General features: G+C 48.5%; 1 protein-coding gene across 4 annotated transcripts in view; it reads right to left on the bottom strand.

The window, feature by feature from the left end:
• Positions 1-1799: 1799 nt before the first annotated feature.
• The window catches only part of LOC309369867 (matrix metalloproteinase-23-like), a 28448-nt gene continuing 10640 nt past the window's right edge, over positions 1800-19607 (bottom strand). Inside the window, exons 4-10 of one of the 4 annotated variants that reach the window (XR_014168265.1) lie at positions 10485-10652; positions 9651-9815; positions 8210-8323; positions 7909-8041; positions 4206-4443; positions 3224-3308; positions 2759-2921 (exon numbers count right to left, since the gene is read on the bottom strand). Coding sequence is in view for 3 of the 4 variants with exons in the window: in XM_081911274.1 (XP_081767400.1) it covers positions 4227-4443; positions 7909-8041; positions 8210-8323; positions 9651-9815; positions 10485-10652 (797 nt within the window). In the remaining variant the exon portion in view is untranslated. Of the gene's footprint in view, positions 2381-2758; positions 2940-3223; positions 3309-3667; positions 4444-7908; positions 8042-8209; positions 8324-9650; positions 9816-10484; positions 10653-19607 lie in introns of those variants that run through there. The other 3 variants (XM_081911274.1, XM_081911273.1, XM_081911272.1) reach the window with 3 other exon arrangements.

The following is a 19607-nucleotide window of genomic DNA, read 5'->3' as shown; positions in this document are numbered from 1 at the left end:
TTTTGGGACTTTTTAGTTCAGAGAAGGTGAGAAAGAGGTGACACAATATAAGTTTATACAATTCTGCACAGCATGGAGAGAACTGGGAACCACAGGAGGAAGAGAACAATGTGTTTGGCTCCTGTTCGCGTTCTTCCCACAAGCATCTGGTTAGCCACTGTGAGAACAAGATGCTGACCATGGGCCTGATCCAGGAGCCTGTTCCTATGTTCTTAAATACAAATTACCATTGGGAAGAGTGCAGAGAGAAGAAACTGTCCGTTTTAATTTCTTAGTACAGAATGTATGTAGAGATCTTTCCTATCCTGATTAGTTCAAGAGGGTTCTAGAAGGTTTCTCTTCTGTGTGAAAGAAGGTTTATTTCTATGTGAGAGAAACAGGAAGGAGGTTTTTGTTTGGGTTGTTTTCCTTCTGGGAAGCTGTGTACAGCTGGTTTAAGCTGGTTCTGTTATCTTTCTATAAGGTCGTGCTGACTATAATAGTAAGGCCAGGAGGAGCCTGGCTCTCACTCGCTTTCTCTTTTCTGTCTCTTTGTTCTAGTCTGATGTTCTGTATGTTTAGTGTTAGAGTTTAGCCTTATCAAAAGTTTGTAAGTTTTATTGTTTTTGCTGCAACTGGATTTTTTATGGACTGTGCCAGTCCTGAATGTTTTGGATTTGTGACCATTTATGCTCATTTGCCTTCAGTAGAAAGTAAAAGCTCTGCTGGATGAAGTACAATTGCCTCTGGTCTATTTTTTATTACTCTGCTACGTGTTTAAGTTTTTTCGTCCTCCAGCGCTGGCACAACAGAAACTCCATGGTGCATCTGCAGCAGCACAACCGGACGCCTTCCTCTGCCCCAGCTGCAACAAAACATGTCTCTCCAGCATCAGTCTCTGCAGCCACAGCAGGTGCTGTAACTCTCCAACAGTTTGACTTCACCCCTCCATTTTCTCCCGGGACAGATGAATGCCAACAACAGCAAAACGTAGGAAAATGCAGAACCACGTACCCGATTGGGAACGTTAGAAAAGCAAAATATCCACCGAAATTGAATATTATTTGAAAATTTGTCATTTCCCCAAATTCTTTGCAAAATGTGCTTTCTGATATTTGTTATATATTTATCTTACCTGTTAGTTTGTGGTATTTATTGTTTCATAATAAAATTAATAATAAAGTAAAAATAAATTACCATATTCTAAAGAGACTCAAAAGACTAGCACAGGATGGAAGCAAGCTAGATATCTTTGCACTGACCTCTTTTTAACACGGTGATTACTTGAGAAGTTTCCGTTTGCTTCAGATTACAATTGCATCATACAAAGGCTGCTATGTTTGGCATTCCAGTAACTATTGTTTTCAATATAACTTCATCATACCTTGAAGCAATTTAATCTGTCAGGTGCTGCATCGTGAATGATCTCTAGGAAACATTAGTCAAGCAACAACATGAGGCAAATGCCATAACCTCTGCTTATAGAAAGAAGAATATATTTTCATATTTATACTGCACACACTATCAGATGAGTTCGTGTAATAAGTGGGATACATCACTATTTATCTTTATAGCTTTGTATGCTGAAATAATTTTTTAAAAAAGAAATAATGGGAGGAGATATTTTAAAATTTAAAAAGAAGATAAAATGTGGGTGGGAAATTCCCTCCGACCGTCTAGAAAATGTTGAGATTATTGTTATCATTATATTTATTTATATCCCATTTCCCCACCCCTCCAAATACAGATTCAATGAAGCTTGCTGATAAACTAGAAACAGCTAAAACACAGGGGGAAATCAATCATTAAAAAGCAGTTGAACATTAACAGAAGTATGTGTATGTGCTTTATTAAAACATTACAATAAAAACATCACCACATCAGCCCATTCCTTAAAAAACAGTCAGTTCCCAGATTGTGTAAGAACAAATAAGTCTTCATCCGCCAGCTGAAAAGCCAGTGTAATTTCTCTAGGAACTAAGAAACTTCCCAAAGCCTATAAATTCCTATGCAAAATGGGGACCTGAGCTGCCTACCTGTTTCTCAAGGACTGGAGGTAAATGACGATTGTCCTCAGGCAATACAGGTGTGAGGCAGCCCAATTCCAGAAGTTGCCATGGACAAGCCCATAGAGAGGGCAAATGAAGATTGGCAGTGTTCATGGGAGGATTCTACAGGGCAAAAGCCGGAGCTCTGCTTGGCATGCAGAAGGAGGCCCCGATTCCTGGCAAGGGGGAGGGGGAATGGGGTTGGCATTTACAGCCCAGCTCTCCATCAAGGGACTCAGTGTCCCCCAAGTCTGTCAGAGAAACATGAGTGGAGGCAGGAACCAGTAGAAATTTTAAAAGGAAGATCTTTAATTTTCTGTTGCAACAGAGTCCCCTTGCAAGGATGTGAGGACCTGAACAAAGGAGCGTAATAACTTTTAAAGGCTTTAGATCAGGGGTCTGCAACCCACGGCTCCGGAGCTGCATGTGGCTCTTTTACACCTTTGCTGCGGCTCCGGGGCGGATACTAGCGAGGGGAGGAGGCGCATTGTGCGCCCCGACACTCCCCACTGTGGCGGGCGCTGTACTGGCTGTGACGTCGCATGGGGGCGGTGCGTGCGTTAGTCACTCACCGTCCCGACGTCACCTTCCCGCCCGCTGTCAGATCGCGGCTCCGGAGATATATTTGTTGTAAATGTCGCAATGGTTTTGCGGCTCCCAGATTTTTTTTTTCCTTTGGAAACGGGTCCAAGTGGCTCTTTTTGTCTTAAAGGTTGCAGACCCCTGCTTTAGATATTGCCCAGCCCCTTAGCTAAAGGCCACCCAAAAGCATCGTACAAGCATCACAGAAAAAGGCAGTCAACAACAGAAATTTGAGAGTGTAGCTTGTCTCCTGTCTGTCAAGATAGGTAATAATATTTGCTGATTGTCTTTCTTTCCTAGTCTGGTCCATTCCTTTGAAATGGTAAATACCTACCATATATTCCAGCGTATTAGGTGACTGGGCGTATTAGATGACTCCCCAAATTAGCAGCTGCAAATTGGGGATTTGTCTTATAAGCCCAGTTGCCTAATACGCTGGGCAGCTCTGTGCTGGGAAAAAGTCACCCGGCGCGGAGCTGAGCCTGCTGCTCGCTGCTGCTGCTGGGGCGGGGCGGACTCCGCTCCACGCCACCCATACCCGGCATATAAGGCGACCCCCAACTTTTTAACCTATTTTCCGGGGTTAAAAAGTCGCCTTACACGCCGGAATCTACGGTATTGATAGTCAGAAGATGCTCTTTCAATCAGTCTGCTTTAGCTTTAACAAATACTTGCCAGACCGGTTTTGCAGAGGTTTATCTAATTAACCCTGCCAACCTAGCAGTTTGAAAGCACATCAAAGTGCAAGTAGACAAATAGGTACCGCTCCGGTGGGAAGGTAAACGGCGTTTCCATGCACTGCTCTGGTTCGCCAGAAGCGGCTTAGTCATGCTGGCCACATGACCCAGAAGCTGTACACCGGCTCCCTCAGCCACTAAAGCGAGATGAGCGCCGCAACCCCAGAGTCGGCCACGAATGGACCTAATGGTCAGGGGCCCCTTTACCTTTATCTAATTAACAGGATTTGAAGAATTCGTGAGTGAAACAACTAATGGGAAAGGTTTTCCAAAATGAGCCTAGATGGCTGTGGGATTGCTCTGTGTACTCAAATGAAGTAATTTTTCTCGGGGATAGCACACACATGGATAACGTGGCCTTCCATATGTTGTTGGACTCCCAATTCCCATCTTCCCTGACCATTAGGCAAGCTGATGGGAATTGGAGCCCAACAACATCAGGCAGACCACAAGTTCCCCACCTCTGCTGCAGGTCTTGGAATAATGTTGGCTTCAACAGGTTTTTTAAGTGGCAAGAGTTGTGAGACTCAAGAGCAGAGAATCTGCTCTGCATTCAGAAGGCCTCAGGTACAATCTTGAGGTGACTCTAACCCTGTCCCCAAATTAGTGGGACAACACACACTCAACTTATTGCCTCTGGATGTGATTAGGTGAAAACCCAGTGGGTTCAGAAGACAAATAACACATCATCCAGGTTCTGTACCAAAATCTGGACATGTTACTCCCCACAGGACCTCCCGAATCAAGATATCTGGCAACAGAGCAGGTGAGTCCAGACCAGAGCCTGCAGTGGCTGACTGACTGATGCCATGCCAGGTCCATGTGGGTAGTGCCAAACCAGCTAGGACTATAAACACACCTCACACAATGCTGCTCCTGTTCATGCTCTCCCCTGTGCACCCATTGTGGGAGGCAAAGGACTTCTGGGCTTGAGCTTTATCTGCCAGGAATTAACCCGGAGAGTCCTGCTGCCGTGGCGGATCAAACAGGCATACCTCCCTTCGCTGAACTCAGTGGCGACGACTCGCAGATCCTGGCTGGGCAGCAATTCGAAGCCTGGCAGCGAGTGAGAGAGAGGCTCTCCATCTTTATACCAGCTGGAAGCAGGAAAAGGCAGGAGTCAGAGGGAGGAGACTAGCTTAGCCCCACAATTCGCATCCTCACCAAAACCACATCTATTATGTACTGAGTTGAATAGGATCCAGAATGCAGCAGTCTGATTGGTCCTAGAACAATAAGATCCAGAATGCAGCAGTCTGATTGGTCCGCAGGAGCCACCCAATCCAGCTCCAGGTGGAAGTGAATCCGCAACCTGATTGGCCTACAGGAGAATCCTGGAATTAGCCAATCACGTGGGGCCCATTGTGTAAATAATGTATATAAAGCAGACTTTGGGAGAAACTTCCATTCCTCGCTGAATAAATGAGCTGAATAAAGAGCATGAAATCCATTCTCGACTCCGAGTATATTTCAACATCCATTTGCTCCTCTGCATTTCACATGCTAGTATGGCAAAGCTCCCTACTTCAGGATAGGGAAATATGGGATTACCCTCCCATATGTATTCTGTCATCTAACAGTGCCTTGTTTCATTAGGGACCTATCCACATGTGGTAACATTGAGGTCGGGTGTTCACTGCAGTAACTGGTAATTGCGAGTTAAATATTGTCTCCAGTTCTTGCGGGTTGGAGCAAACACTCCACCCTTTAGCTTGTGGCTACTCTCATTTTCCTACATTGCTGTGTGTCCATTGATGAGCAGGCTAACAGCCTCCTGCTCTGGACCTACAAAGTGAGTAACCTTGCCTTATATTAACCAATAACTTATTAAACAATAAGACCTTAACACTTGCCAAATCCGGCCCAATCGCCTTCTAAATTCAGCTCGCGGTCTTGAGAATCAGCGTGTTTTTACATGAGTAGAATGTGTGCTTTTATTTCAAATGCATCTCTAGGTTATTTGTGGGGCATAGGAATTCGTTCATTTTTCTTCTCCAAAATATAGTCCAGCCCCCCCACAAGGTCTGAGGGACAGTGGACCGGCCCTCTGCTGAAAAAGTTTGCTGACCCCTGGCTTAGTTGGTTAGAGCATGGTTCTGATAACGCCAAGGTTGCAGGTTCGATCTTCGTACGGATTCATGTTCCAGCACTGCAGGGGGTTCGACAAGATGATCCTTGGAGTTCTTTACAACTCTATGATTCTATGAATCCCAGCATAAAGTTTGGCAGGGGTGTGAGAGTACCATCAATTTAAATCAGGGGTGGGCAACCAGTGACCCAAGAACCACACGTGGCCATTGACGAAATTCCATGTGGTCCTTGGCCTAATTCCATGCAAGTGGGGGGGGGAAGGGGATGGCAGAGAGGGGGAAGGGGGTGCCCTGGTCACTTCCTGTCTGGCCTCCTGCACTTTGGGGTTCAGTCCTGCTGCCCTGGGAACAAAGTGTTATAGGAAAAAACTGTTCCTTTTCCCTTATGGGGTATCCAAGAGCCCATATAGAGTCCTTAAGTGGGTTCCCTTTTGGTGGGAGAAAATAACAGAGGCCAACAAGAGAATGTTGAGAAGCAAAGCAAATAGTAAGCCTGAACTTTATTAAACTGTTGCAACAGGGTCCCCACTCAACACACACAGGAGGGAGGAGAGAACCCTGAACACTGGCGTGCAAGCCCTTATATAGACTTTTGAAATTGCTCACCCTGTAGCTCAAGACCACCACCCTCTAAAACATCATACATACATCACAGAAGGAGGCAGTCTACAGCAGAAATCCTGTCTGCCAGGATACCTGATAATGGTCACTGATTGCATTACCTGGGCAGCCTGGCCATTCTTTTGTGATGGTCAATACTTTTAGTTCCTGAATCCAGGTCACAGGCTCACCCTATTCATACACAAAGATGCCCTTAAGACAGGATTTGTAAGCAAAAAGACAAAGAGAAGGCTTTCCCCATTTCCTCCCTCCTTGCAGAGAAATATATTGAGGACAATTTGGGAGTCAAAATGGTTTAAACAAAATAAAAAAAATCATTCCAGTAGCACCTTAGAGACCAACTGTCATTGTCATTGGTATGAGCTTTTGTGTGCATGCACACTACATGAAAGCTCATACCAATGACAAACTTAGTTGGTCTCTAAGGTGCTACTAGGACGCAGGTGGCGCTGTGGGTTAAAGCCTCAGCGCCTAGGACTTGCCGATCGAAAGGTCGGCGGTTCGAATCCCTGCGGCGGGGTGCGCTCCCACTGCTCGGTCCCAGCGCCTGCCAACCTAGCAGTTCGAAAGCACCTCCGGGTGCAAGTAGATAAATAGGGACCGCTTACCAGCGGGAAGGTAAACGGCGTTTCCGTGTGCGGCTCTGGCTCGCCAGAGCAGCAATGTCACGCTGGCCACGTGACCCGGAAGTGTCTCCGGACAGCGCTGGCCCCTGGCCTCTTGAGTGAGATGGGCGCACAACCCCAGAGTCTGTCAAGACTGGCCCGTACGGGCAGGGGTACCTTTACCTTTACCTTTAAGGTGCTACTGGAAGGAATTTTTAAATTTTGTTTTGACTACGCCAGACCAACATGGCTACCTACCTGTAATCAAAATGGTTTGGGAGAGTCAAAATGGCTTCAGAATTGCTCTCCTGTACTATTTCAGACACAGCGGTTTATATACTTATGTATGTGCTTGCCTTGTACATTTATGAACGTTTATTTTATATTTGGGACCTTAGAATTCTTATAACAAAAGGTTCCCATGATTGCTTTAAATGTTTTGGAACATATTTTGGACTGTGCTCTTAGCATGCAGTGAAGGGAGATGTCTCTTCTATATCTTGCCTACAATCCCGCTGCCTACCACCCCAACCTCATGCCCACCATATTGTCCCACTGGCCACAGAAAGAAATTGGGTTAGGGAGGTGGGCAGGTGGCTGGATTGCTGCAGCCTTTTGGGCAGGGTGGGAGAGAAATCACAGGGTTAAAAATGGGTGTTATGTGATTGGCCAGTGAGAATGCAAGGGGGGAGTAAAAGATAGAATGGGAGGTTTTGAGAAGTCAGTTGAGGTCTGGGGGTTGACAGTTGAGAGTTGAGATTTGTCAGTTGGGAGTTGAGGCTTGGGTGTTGGAGAAGGAAGAGGGTGGAGTACGCAGTGGGTTGGTCGAGTTGTATTGTGAGGGAGTGAGAGGATTTGTTAGGGAGTTAGATAGATAGTTGGGAATAATTCAGCTTGAAGTTGTAGGAACTAAGATTTAAGAAACTGACAAGAGAAAAATAAACCGAAACCATACGCTTATTCCTGCACTTAAAAATAAACTTGATTATTTGTTTATGTTAACAACTGTCTGGACTCCGTGTGTCCCCGTGAGAAACGGGGTGGTGGCAGCGAAGAAAACAACCGCAGTGGTGGCACAGGGTCACTAGACCGTGAAATGTCCGGGGGCCCTGTGTGTGATCGCCACACTTACTTCTCCAGAGCTCTAAAAGAAACATGCACCGCGCTCAGGTCAGGAGGCAAATAGTATTTACCGCACTGGCCAGTGTTGCAGAGTCTGCTTGAGAATACACACAGGGGTTCTCACCTGGCTTGCAAGTGCAACCTGGAAGAGTTGAGTCCACAGCGGAAGGTGATGACTTTGCCCTTGGAAATGTATCTGGTGTGAACGTGCGACGGCCGAACAGGCAGGGAGGAGGCGGTGGTGGCCGCAGGGTGCTCTGTAAGAAAGAGACAGACATGACTGTTGCTATTTTGGGGTGGGATTCAAATTCAGGTTACGTAATTGAAGCTGGTTTGGAGCTCTTGCACAACAAAGCCTCCCTCCCCCTCAAAAAAATCAGAGAGCCCACTGCAGAGCAAGAGCAGCAAGGAGCTCCCGGTCTCACCAAAGCAGGCATTACAGATCCTGGGGCAGTGCTTCTTCATGAAGGCTCGCCGTCGGTGTGTGCAGAAGCCTTTTTTGGCCCACAGCTGGCACTGCCTCTTCTCATCCACACAGCCTGCAAATTGAGGGGGGGGGGAATCACACATAAAGCAGCTGTGTCTATACCTTGGTTGAAATAGACCTGGCTTCAGGGAGCAGAGGAGGTTTCAAGTTGAATTAAAATATATGAAGCTGAATATATATATATGTATATATACGTGTGTGTGTGTGTGTGTGTGTGTGTGTGTGTGTGCTGAATTAAAATATATGAAGAAATTCATTTCTGTCAATTCTGGCTTAAATAGTGATCACAGTTTTCCATCTCACTACAAATGTTGATTAACTCGCAGTTCTTAATTTTGCACACCTTTAAACTTTGATGAAATCCTTACATTTCATTTTCACTTGCCTTCACTGTTTGAGTTGTTTTTCTCTACACCTGTGTGTATATAACACCTGCCAGCTTAAGATAAGAAAATTAACCCTGCTTGATCAGACCAAAGGCCCATCAAGTCCTCCTGCATCCTGTTCTCACAGTGGCCAACCAGATGTCCCAATGCAAAAAACCTGAGCGCAACAACTCCTGACTTGAGATATCCAGTGACGGGTACTCAGAGCCTCTGACAGTGGAGAGAGAATGTAGCCATCCTGGATTGGATGAGGTGGGCTACTGTCTATAAAACCATAAAAAAAACTGTTTGGCTGTAAGGTGCCACAATATTTTTTGCTACAGCAGACTAGCATGACTGCTCCTCTGTGGTCACCCAACCTCACAAGTGCCGTCTTTTAGCTCTGGCCCAACAGGAGTTGTAGACATACTATTCAAAGCCTTCTTGCAACCTAGTCCAAAACAGGCCATCAACCTGCCCAAGCCAGCTGGAGAGGCATTGACCCTTCCTGCCTCAACTGGAGCTGAAAGTCAGTCTCAGATTAAGGGCTGAGAGGGATGAAACAAGTTTGCATTTGGGCAGAAATCAAAACTGGAGTTTGGAGGTGGGCTGGGGAAGTTTGCTAAAAGGATTCTGATAGCAGAAACAGCTGCATAAGACTGTGAGCTGGATTGCTGACTCTCTCTGCCTCTGGCCTACAGCTGCCTGCGTGTACAATTTAACAAATCCACTACAGAGCTAATCTAGGAAGGTTATATTATTACCACCAATAACAGCTGTTGTGAATTGTCCCTGTGCTTATCCTACATATTGTATAGTGTACATATTGTGAAACCAGGGGCAGCCCATCCCATTTCAGCACCCGAGAAAAGGTGAGGCATGAGCAAAGGAGTGACAATCTCCACACAGTTGCCCTGTAGCAGTGCAGGTGCTCCCAAGCTGAACAGGGAAGTCTACTGGTACCAGATGTTGGAGCTTACTGGTTTGGAACCGCCTGCCAGGTGTGCTCCTCACCGTACAGCCGCTGTATGGCCCAGACGTCGTCCTGGCCAATGCGCCACGTCCTACTGTAGGTGGCATTGGGGTGCATGAGGGCGCGGGCGTCCCGGGAGTGCCAGAGCCCCAGGGCATGGCCAATCTCGTGAGCTGCTACTTGCACCAGGTCATTCAGCCAGACGCCTGCCAAAGAGAGAAGGCAAGAGAAAAAGAAGAGGACCGGAATTCCTCTGCCACCATTGCCTGGCATCTCTGCAGGCCAGCTCCAAAGAGAAGCCCACACAGAAAGTTATAGGAACCTCTGGAACAACATCCCACCAGTCTCACTCTCTTCTGAGAGGGATGGAGAACCTCTAGGCTTCCAAATGTGTGTATTAGAAAGCATTGATATACCACTTAATATTTCAAAATAGTGGTGTTGTTAGGCTCCAGCCCTCAACCCTCTCCTCAACAGATCTGCATGGGGGCAGCGGGTGGGCTGCATATCTGAGTGTCTGTGCAAGAGCCAGTGGCCACATTCACTGCTGGATGCAGCCCCTGGAGAGTTGACATGGGGTGAATGTGGCCCCTGCTTTGTACAGCAAGGTGCATTCAAGCCACACTAAAGTCAAGTGTTTCTACACACAGAGACTCCTTCCGTTCAGATAAGTCAGAGGCAATATCACAGTTCAGATAGGCAAAGACATCTGAGGCACATGCAGAGTTGTGGTCTGCAGAGAGGGGGTGTGGCCTCTTCTCCAAGGGCCAGCTAGAGAGGCCCCTGGGGCCACATGTGGCTCTCCACCCCATAGCAAAAACCATCCACTCTCTTGCCCTCACCAAAACGTGTAGACGCTACTTTGTGCACAATACCTTGCTTCCAGCTGAAGCGGGAGCGTCCCAGAATCCAAAATTCATGATTGTCGAAGTGGATCTCGCCGCGGGGAGGGAGGAAGGCATGGGCCAGCTCCCCATTGAGCCCATCAAAGCAAGGGTGCAGCGGGGAGAACCAGCAGTCGGTGTGGTTGAACGTGTAGAAACCTGCTTGGCGGCAGCCAAGAAGACAGAGGGCTTGGTTATTGCCAGCATTTGCTCCCATAACGCAGTGCACAACGTTTCAGTCATTTATCCCAACAATGCAGCAAGGTAAGATAAGGAGAGAAAGAGAGAGAGAGAGAGAGAGAGAGAGAGAGAGAGAGAGAGAGAGAGAGAGAGAGAGAGAGAGAGAGGACCTGGCAGAGGATTTGCCAACCTGGTGTTCTGGACAGCAGCTCCCAGCAGTCCTAGGCCAATCTAATGTTGTTGTTGTTTAGTCATTTAGTCGTGTCCAACTCTTCGTGACCCCCTGGACCCTGGACAGAAGTGCACGCCAAGCACTTCTGTCTTCCATTGCCTCCTGCAGTTTGGTCAAACTCATGCTGGTAGCTTCAAGAACACTGTCCAACCATCTCGCCTCTGTCGTCCCCTTCTCCTTGTGCCCTCCATCTTTTCCAGCATCAGGGTCTTTTCCAGGGAGTCTTCTCTTCTCATGAGGTGGCCAAAATACTGGAGTCTCAGCTTCACAATCTGTCCTTCCAGTGAGCACTCAGGGCCGATTTCCTTCAGAATGGAGAGGTTTGATCTTCTTGCAGTTCATGGGACTCTCAAGAGTCTCCTCCAGCACCAGAATTCAAAAGCATCCATTCTTCAGCGATCAGCCTTCTTTATGGTCCAGCTCTCACTTCCATACATCACTACTGAGAAAACCAGAGCTTTCACTATACGGACCTTTGTTGGCAAGGTGATGTTGTTGGGATTTGCAGGATACTGGATAAGCCTGCAGGCTTCAGGATGATGCAATACTCTGCTGGGTCAGAGTGACTCAGCAGGAGTGTAATTAGTATCACCTGCTTTAAAAGGAAAGCCTGTGTAACAGTGGGTGTGGTTGGTGTGGTGGTTGTCCTGTATGGTGGTTGTGCTGTAGAGCTGTGGTGGAGGAGAGTATTCGTTTGTAAGTACTCTGTATGGACTGTTTCTTTTGTATATGCCTGTGTAAATAGCTCACATTAAAAAAGACTGCACTGGAAAACCCTGGAACTCTTAGCGTCTCTGCTGAAAGCTTCACGTGGAATACGCGACAGGGTTATGGGCCCAGCTCGCTTCCGCTGCGCAAGAGTACAGGTGGCAGTTATCTAGCCGTGGGTGCTGGCGGTGAGCTGCAGGGATGGAGCAGTCCAGAACTGGCGTGTTGCTGGAGAAGCTGACGGCCACTAACTACAGCATCTGGTCGGTCCGCATGCAACACTTCCTCAAGCGTGAGGGACTGTGGAAGGTGGTGGAAACTCCACCGCAGCCCCCTGAGGAGGATGAGGACGACGACGAAAAGCTGGCACTAGCAGAGTCCCAGCTAGAAAAGGATGAGAAAGCTTTGGCTACAATCATCCTTGGAGTGGACGACAGCCAGCTAGTCTACGTAGCTGATAAGGTGACGGCAAGTGAGGCATGGAATGCGCTCAAGGCTGTCCATGTGCGAGAGACAGCTGGCTCACTGATAACACTGACCAGGAGACTGTACCGGTGTCGGAAGAAACCGGGGGACTCCCTGGTAAACCACCTAAAATTCCTAACAGGCTGTTTCCAGGAGCTAGCCTTAAGAGGGAGGCCTGTGGGGGAAGAGGACAAAGTCTTTATAGTCCTGAGTTCCCTTGATGACAGCTATGATATGCTAGTCAACTCCCTCGAGTCTGTAGAGACTGATAAGCTGACTCTGGAATACGTTACCGGACAGTTGTATGCAGAGGAGGACAGGCGTGCAGAGTGAAAGATGACCTCAGCCCAGCTGTTGGAGCATCCCAGAGGGAACAACAGCCGGGAAGAGCAGAGGTGTCGGGAGCCGGAGAAACAGCCAGGAGGAGCTACTGCAGACCAGCCGGTGGTCAACAGAGTAAAAAGGTGTTTTTGCTGCAAGTCCAGTGGACATCTGCTGCGGGACTGCCCGAGAAAACAACAAAAACAGCAGAAGCACAAGAGGCAGCAGAGAGAGTCTACCGCTTGGGTGTCTGCAGATGGTCAAGAAAATGAAGAGCTGTGGGTTCTGGACAGTGGAGCTTCTCAAACCTTTTGTAAAAGAAAAGGACTGCTAACTGATGCTAGGGCTTCAAACAAAAAACATGTAAGTCTTGCTACGGGCCAGAAAGCTAATGTGGTTTGTGAGGGGGAGGTTGTGTTCCCACAACTGGGACACACATTCAGGAATGTGTTGTGTGTGCCTAGTTTGCAAAACAATCTCCTAAGCATTCCTGACTTGGCAAAAGCAGGCTTTGAAGTAAACTTTGTGGGAGACCAGTGCCAGATAAAGCAAAATGGGGCAGTGTTGGCAAATGCTAACCTTAGAGCTAATATGTATGTACTGCAGTGTGAGTCTAAGGTTGCTAATGTGCAAAATGTCCCAACCCATGATATGTGTATTCATCTCCTGCACAGGCGTCTGGCTCATGCTAGCTATAAGGTGCTAAACAAAACATTGGAGTTGTGTGGGGGGATGAAAAACATAAAAAGTTGTGATAATTACTTAGACTGTAATATCTGCAAGGAGGTTAAAAGCAGGGCTTGCCCAGTAGCAAGAGCAAGCCAGAGAGAAACCAAAAAACCACTGGAGTTGATTCATGCTGATGTAACTGGTCCTTTTCCACCAAGTGTCTCCCATAACAAGTACTGCTTGATCCTAGTGGATGACTATTCTAGATTTGGCTGGGTCTATCCATTGAAGCAAAAGTCTGACGTTGCCCAAACTTTGAAGTTCTGGGTAAGAAGGGTAGAAAGGCAACTTGGCGAAAAAGTGTGCTCTATTCAGACAGACAGGGGAGGAGAGTTTATGGCAAGCTCCCTAAGAAACTGGTTGCGTTCCCAAGGGATTAAACATAGGCTTACCAATGTGGCGACGCCTCAGGAGAACGGAGTAGCAGAGCGTAGGGGAGGTGTCTTGCAGACACAAATGAAAGCATTGTTAGCAGATGCAAATCTCCCAATTAAGTACTGGGCTGAGAGTATTAAAACCGCAAACTATATTGGGAATCGCTTGTGGTCAAGGGTACTAGATGACATACCCTATAAAATCCTCTATAACAAAAGTCCCAGTTTGCAACATTTGAGAATCTTTGGGACAAAGGCATGGGTTGACATACCTGTAAAGAACCGAAGAAAAGGTGGGAAAAGAGCACAGCAGTTGCTATTTCTTGGGTATGAAAGTGGTACGAAAGCTTACAGGTTTGAAGATGATAAAAATCTTTTGAGTTATAGTCGATCAGCCAGCTTTAATGAGCAAAGAAATTGGCCCAAGATACATGCAAACCTGCTGCCAGAAAAGTTTTACTGCCGAGCATACCTGATAAGGCAGTTGAAACAAAGCTGAGAATTAGCAACTCTCCCAGAGAAACTGAAAGGGAGGAGGTAAAGGTTGAGCATTTTTCTCCAGCTGCTAGTATGGAGCAGGGGAGAAAAGAAAGTGCAACAGGGACAGGAGGAGGTAGATCTACAGAGTCAATCCACCCCAAAAGCAGTCCTGAAGGTAGCCCAAGGGATGAGATTAATGAACCAAGGAGGTCTGCAAGAAGTAATAAAGGTCAGCCTCCAGACCGTTATGGGTTCCCAGCCACCATAAACCAGGTTTGTGTAACTGAGCCAGAAAACTTTGAAGAAGTGCAAGAGTTACCTACTATGATGGGATAATGAGCTGCTTGCGCGTAAAAGCTGGATCCCGCTGGGGTTTGGCTGGTCATCCAAACCCAGGCACTAACGGAGCTCCCCAAAGCATGACTCCGCTAGTCGCTGGTAGAATCTGACAGTGGGCGGCTACGGAACTTACGCCAACATAAAAGTTGTTTGACAGACATGCGCCTTCGTGACTCTCTGCGTGACAGTTTCCGGCGAAGGGATGGAGTTCCTAAGGGAGGTCTAGTAACCTCTTCACTGTTTCCACTGGAAGTGTCCCAGAGCCCTTCCTCCGCAGTGACTCTGGCACTCCCCCTGCTGGTTCCCTCCGCTGCTGCAGAGTCTCTCCTATTCTGCTGGAGCCTGTCCACCACTTTTTCCTCGGATGACAGTTCCCTGACATCCACCTCCCCCCCAGGGCCCCCTTCACACCCCCCCACCTCCTCTCCCACTGGCGGTGAGGGCGGAAAGCCCCTGAAGGAGCTCTCCTCGTCATCCGAGGATTCAAACACTTCTAACCAAGGCGTACCGTCTCTCTCCCCGTCTTCCTCTTCTTCGTCGGAGTCGGCTTCCTCACCCACCCCTGACTCTGGGAACCCTTCAAACTCTCCTTCCTCATCGGTGGTCCCAAAGTGTTCCCTTCTAAATCGTGCCACGGGTTGCGGTTTTTTTGGAAAACGCTGGTGAAATGTTTCTATTAAAACCTCGTCCTTGACTACCTCTGCTGGTACCCAAGTGTTTTCCGACTCTACTTCTCCCTCCCATTCTACCAGATATTCCACCTGATTCCCCTTCCACCTGGAATCAATGATTCCTGCCACGTTCATGTCGCGTTCTCTCTCTTCTATCACGGGCGCTTGGGTGGCCTCTCTCTCACGCTCCCCCCACTCCCGTCCCTCTCGGTACGGCGACAGTAATGACCTGTGAAATACTGGATGTAATTTCATGTGACTGGGCAGTCTGAGTTTGAATGCTACTGGATTGACCTGCTGTATGACCTCAAAGGGTCCCAATCTTTTGGGTCTCAACTTCTTACTCCCCCCTTTGAACGGTAGACCTTGGGTTGACAACCACACCCGGTCTCCCACCCTTATGGTTTCACCTTCCCTCCTATTTCTGTCTGCTTGTTTCTTATATTCCTCCTTGGCTCTCTCTAAGTTAAGTTGGAGCTGACGGTGAATCGCTTCCATCTCTTCAAAAAACATTTCCGCCGCCGGCACGCTCCACCTCTCCCCTCCCTCTCCTGGGAATGCCCGGGGATGGCACCCATAGTTTGCCAGGAAAGGACTCATTCCTGTGGACACATTCTCCGCGTTGTTGTAGGCAAATTCGGCCAGCGGTAGCTTATCTACCCAATCATTTTCTCTGTCCTTTATATAACACCTCAGGTATTGTTGTAAAATCCCGTTTGCCCTTTCCGCTTGCCCATTAGTTTCTGGGTGTCGGGCAGTGGAGAAATTGAGTTCTACTTGCAGTAAGCTCATAAGTTTCCTCCAGAACCTGGAAGTAAATTGTTTGCCTCTGTCACTGACCACCCTCAAGGGGGCGCCATGCAACCTGAAAATATGCTCTACAAACAACTTGGCGGTCTCTTCCGCTGTAACCGCATGTGAACATGCTATAAAATGACACATTTTGGTTAATAGATCTACCACCACCATGACAGCTGTTTTGCCTTTGGATTTTGGCAGATCCGTCATAAAATCTATGGATACTGCCTCCCATGGCCTCTCTGGCGTGGGTAAGGGTTGTAATAGCCCCGCTGGCGCCACCCTCTCTCCTTTTGCTCGCTGGCACCTGTCGCAACCCCTGACATATTCCCGCACGTCCTCCCTCACCTTGGGCCACCAAAACTCCCTGGTAACCAACCACATGGTTTTGTGCTGTCCAAAATGCCCTGCTGTGGGGCTGTCATGCAACTGCTTGAGTACTCTCCCCCTCAGTTCCCCATCTGGTATGTACAGTGCCCCTTTGTAATATAACGCCCCGTTCTTTTCTTCAAACCCCCCTGTGTTCTCTTCTGTCCTCCTGAGTTCTCTGAGTTTCTCTTGGGCGTATGCATCGTTCTCCGTCCCTTCCATCAGTTCCCTTTGCCCCACCAATGCCGCCCCACACACCCAGCGGTCTTCAGATATTACATGCCTTGCCTCAGGCGCTCCCTCCCCCTCTAAGTACTCAGGTTTCCTGGAAAGGGCATCCGCTCTCACGTTCTCTGAGCCTGGCACGTAACGAATCTCAAAGTGGAACTTGGAGAACTCCTGAGCCCATCGCACTTGTCTCTGGTTCAGCACTCGAGCTGTTCTCCAATATTCCAGATTTTTGTGGTCAGTTCGGACTTGAACCTTGTGTTGCGCCCCAATCAGCAAGTGCCGCCATTTCCGGAATGCTTCATGAATGGCGAGCAGTTCTCTGTCGTACACCGTGTAGTTCCTCTCGGATTTGTTCAATTTTCGCGAAAAGAATGCACACGGTCTCCATTCAGACGTATCCTTTCCCGGCTGGAGAAGCACGGCCCCCACCGCTCGGTCTGACGCATCAGTCTCCACTCTCATTGGTTTTTGTAGATCCACGTGCAGAAGCTGCTCTTCCGACGCAAACGCCTGCTTTAGGCGTTCGAACGCCTGCTGCGCTTCTTCCGTCCAAACAAATTTTTTTTTGCTACTAAGACAATCCGTGATGGGCGCAGTCAAATGGGCAAAGTTTTTGATGAACTTCCTATAGAAGTTTCCGAAGCCCAGGAACCTTTGCACGTCCTTCTTGGTCTTTGGTGTTTTCCATTCCAGTACCGCTTGAACCTTGCTGGGATCCATGGCCAATCCCTTGTCAGACAACCGGTACCCCAGGAATTCCACCTCCCTGGTATGAAACTGACACTTCTCCAGTTTCACCCACAGCCGGTTTTCTCGAAGTTTGCTCAGTACCTCTCTTACATCTCGCACATGCTGCTCCTCATTCTCTGAGTACACCAGGACGTCATCTAAGAACGCTACGCAGTTCTTGTAGAGCAATGGCCCCAGGACGTGATTCATGAATGATTGAAAACAGGCGGAGCCTCCTTGTAATCCGAAGGGCATAACGAGGTACTCAAAGGCCCCCAAGGGGGTGAACATAGTGGTCTTCCACTCATCCCCCTTCCTCACACGTATCAAGTTATATGCCCCCCTAAGGTCCAGCTTGGTAAAAATTTTCCCTTTTCTCACCTGTGTCAGAATGTCATCAATTCTAGGCATAGGGAAAGTCACTGGTTCTGACACTGCATTCAGGGACCTGAAATCACACACAAGTCTGGGCTTGCCCGTGTGTTTCTTGTCCACAAAGAACACTGGACTGCCCCCCACCGCTCGTGACTCTCTGATGAAACCTCGCTTAAGATTCTTGTCAATGAACTCCCTTAACTCCTGCATCTCACTGTCTGACATTGCATACAGCTTGCCCACTGGCAATTGTGCTCCTGGGAGTAAGGTGATTTGACAGTCAAAGGGTCTGTGCGGGGGCAGTTTATCTGCTTCTTTTTCGCTGAATACGTCAATTAAATCAGCGTATTGCGGTGGCACCTTCCCCTTGTCCATCACTTCCACCCCTGCTAGAGTGGCCCTGGCACCTGCCTGCGCCTCTCCCTCCTTGCAGTGTTCTAGGCAATGTGCTGATCCAAAGGAAACCACTCTCTGATGCCAGCCTACTAGCGGATCGTGTAGTGCCAGCCAGCTCATGCCCAAGATAATAGGGGCTCCTCCCAAGGTGGCTACGTTAAACGCAATCAGTTCTGTGTGCCGTGCCACCCTCATTATCATAGGTACAGTCTGTTGGCTCACTTCTCCTCCCAACAGCTCCCTCCCATCAATTGTGGTAACCTGCAAAGGCTTACTTAATGGGATAGTCTGTATCTGATGTTCCGCTGCAAACTCCTTACTCATGAAATTACATGAGCTACCTGAGTCCAATAGCGCTTTTATCTTTAGTGGGTGTCCGTTTGCCAGTTCCAGCAACACCTCTATCACAAGCGCTGGTCTTGGAGGTTCCGGCGTGGGCACGTTCACTACTCCCTGGCCTGGCTGCTGTGCCCTGATGTTGGCAACCAGGCGTTGGCTTTTACTTGTTCCTTCATTTCTCCCTCCTCCTTCCCCCCAACAGTTCCTGCCATCCCTTGCCATTCCTTCCTTTGCGGACAGACTCTGGCAAAGTGACCTGGCTGTTGGCAGAGATAGCATCTCTTGCCGCTCTTTCCCTCCTTCTTCCGCTCATCCCTGGTGTTTGAAACTGCGCGCGCGCGCGCTGTTCCCAGTTCCATCGGCTCTGCTGGCGGGAAAGGCTGCTCCGGAATCTCTGGAATGCGGAAATCCTTCCAACGTTCCCCCTTTTCTTCCCGCTTTTCCATAGCTCTAGCTTCCTGGCGTGATCCTATGGACAGCGCTGCTTTAGTCAGCTGATCCATAGACTCCGCCCTAGGTGCCCGGGAAAGTTCATCCTTCACTGACGGAGACAGACCTTCTTCAAACATCATCTGAATAGGTTCACTAGCAAGGTCCCACCCCAGTCTGTGAATCAGCATGGTGAACTCAGTCCAGTACTCACGTACAGATCGGCTCCCTTGTTTACATGCCATTAACTTCCTGCGCACCACCCCCTGCTCAATCTCGCTGGAAAACATCAAGTCCATGGCGCGAAAAAACTTCATTGTGTCCTTTAAGATTTCATTATTGGCTGCCATCAGGGGCCGAACCCAGTCCCTCGCCCCTCCCTCTAGATGGCCAATCACGTACGCCACTCTAGAGTTCTCATCGGGGAAGTCATCAAACAGTAGATTGAGAGCATATTGCATCTCTGTCCTAAAGGCTTGATAGTTCCTGGGATCCCCCCCAAATTTCTGCACCAATCCAGGCACCCTTCTGGCAAGTGGGGTGGTTTTCCCCTTATCTGCATCTTGAGCCCTCCTCTCCTCTAGCCTCGCCGTTTGCAGTGCGAGCTGGACCTCCAACGCCCTATACCTTTCTTCCAGGCTTGGACCTGCTCCCGCTCCTCCTCCTGCTCCGGCTGGTTCGCTCATGATGCCCTCTGCTTGCACAAGCTGCTTTCGGAGACTGTCAGATTGCTATGATGGGATAATGAGCTGCTTGCGCGTAAAAGCTGGATCCCGCTGGGGTTTGGCTGGTCATCCAAACCCAGGCACTAACGGAGCTCCCCAAAGCATGACTCCGCTAGTCGCTGGTAGAATCTGACAGTGGGCGGCTACGGAACTTACGCCAACATAAAAGTTGTTTGACAGACATGCGCCTTCGTGACTCTCTGCGTGACAGTTTCCGGCGAAGG

The sequence above is a fragment of the Podarcis melisellensis genome, assembly GCF_964234715.1.
Source record: "Podarcis melisellensis genome assembly, chromosome: 5".
Taxonomy (NCBI): domain Eukaryota; kingdom Metazoa; phylum Chordata; class Lepidosauria; order Squamata; family Lacertidae; genus Podarcis; species Podarcis melisellensis.
The sequence above is the reverse complement of the archived record's forward strand: the minus strand, read 5'-3'. Positions and strand labels throughout refer to the sequence as shown.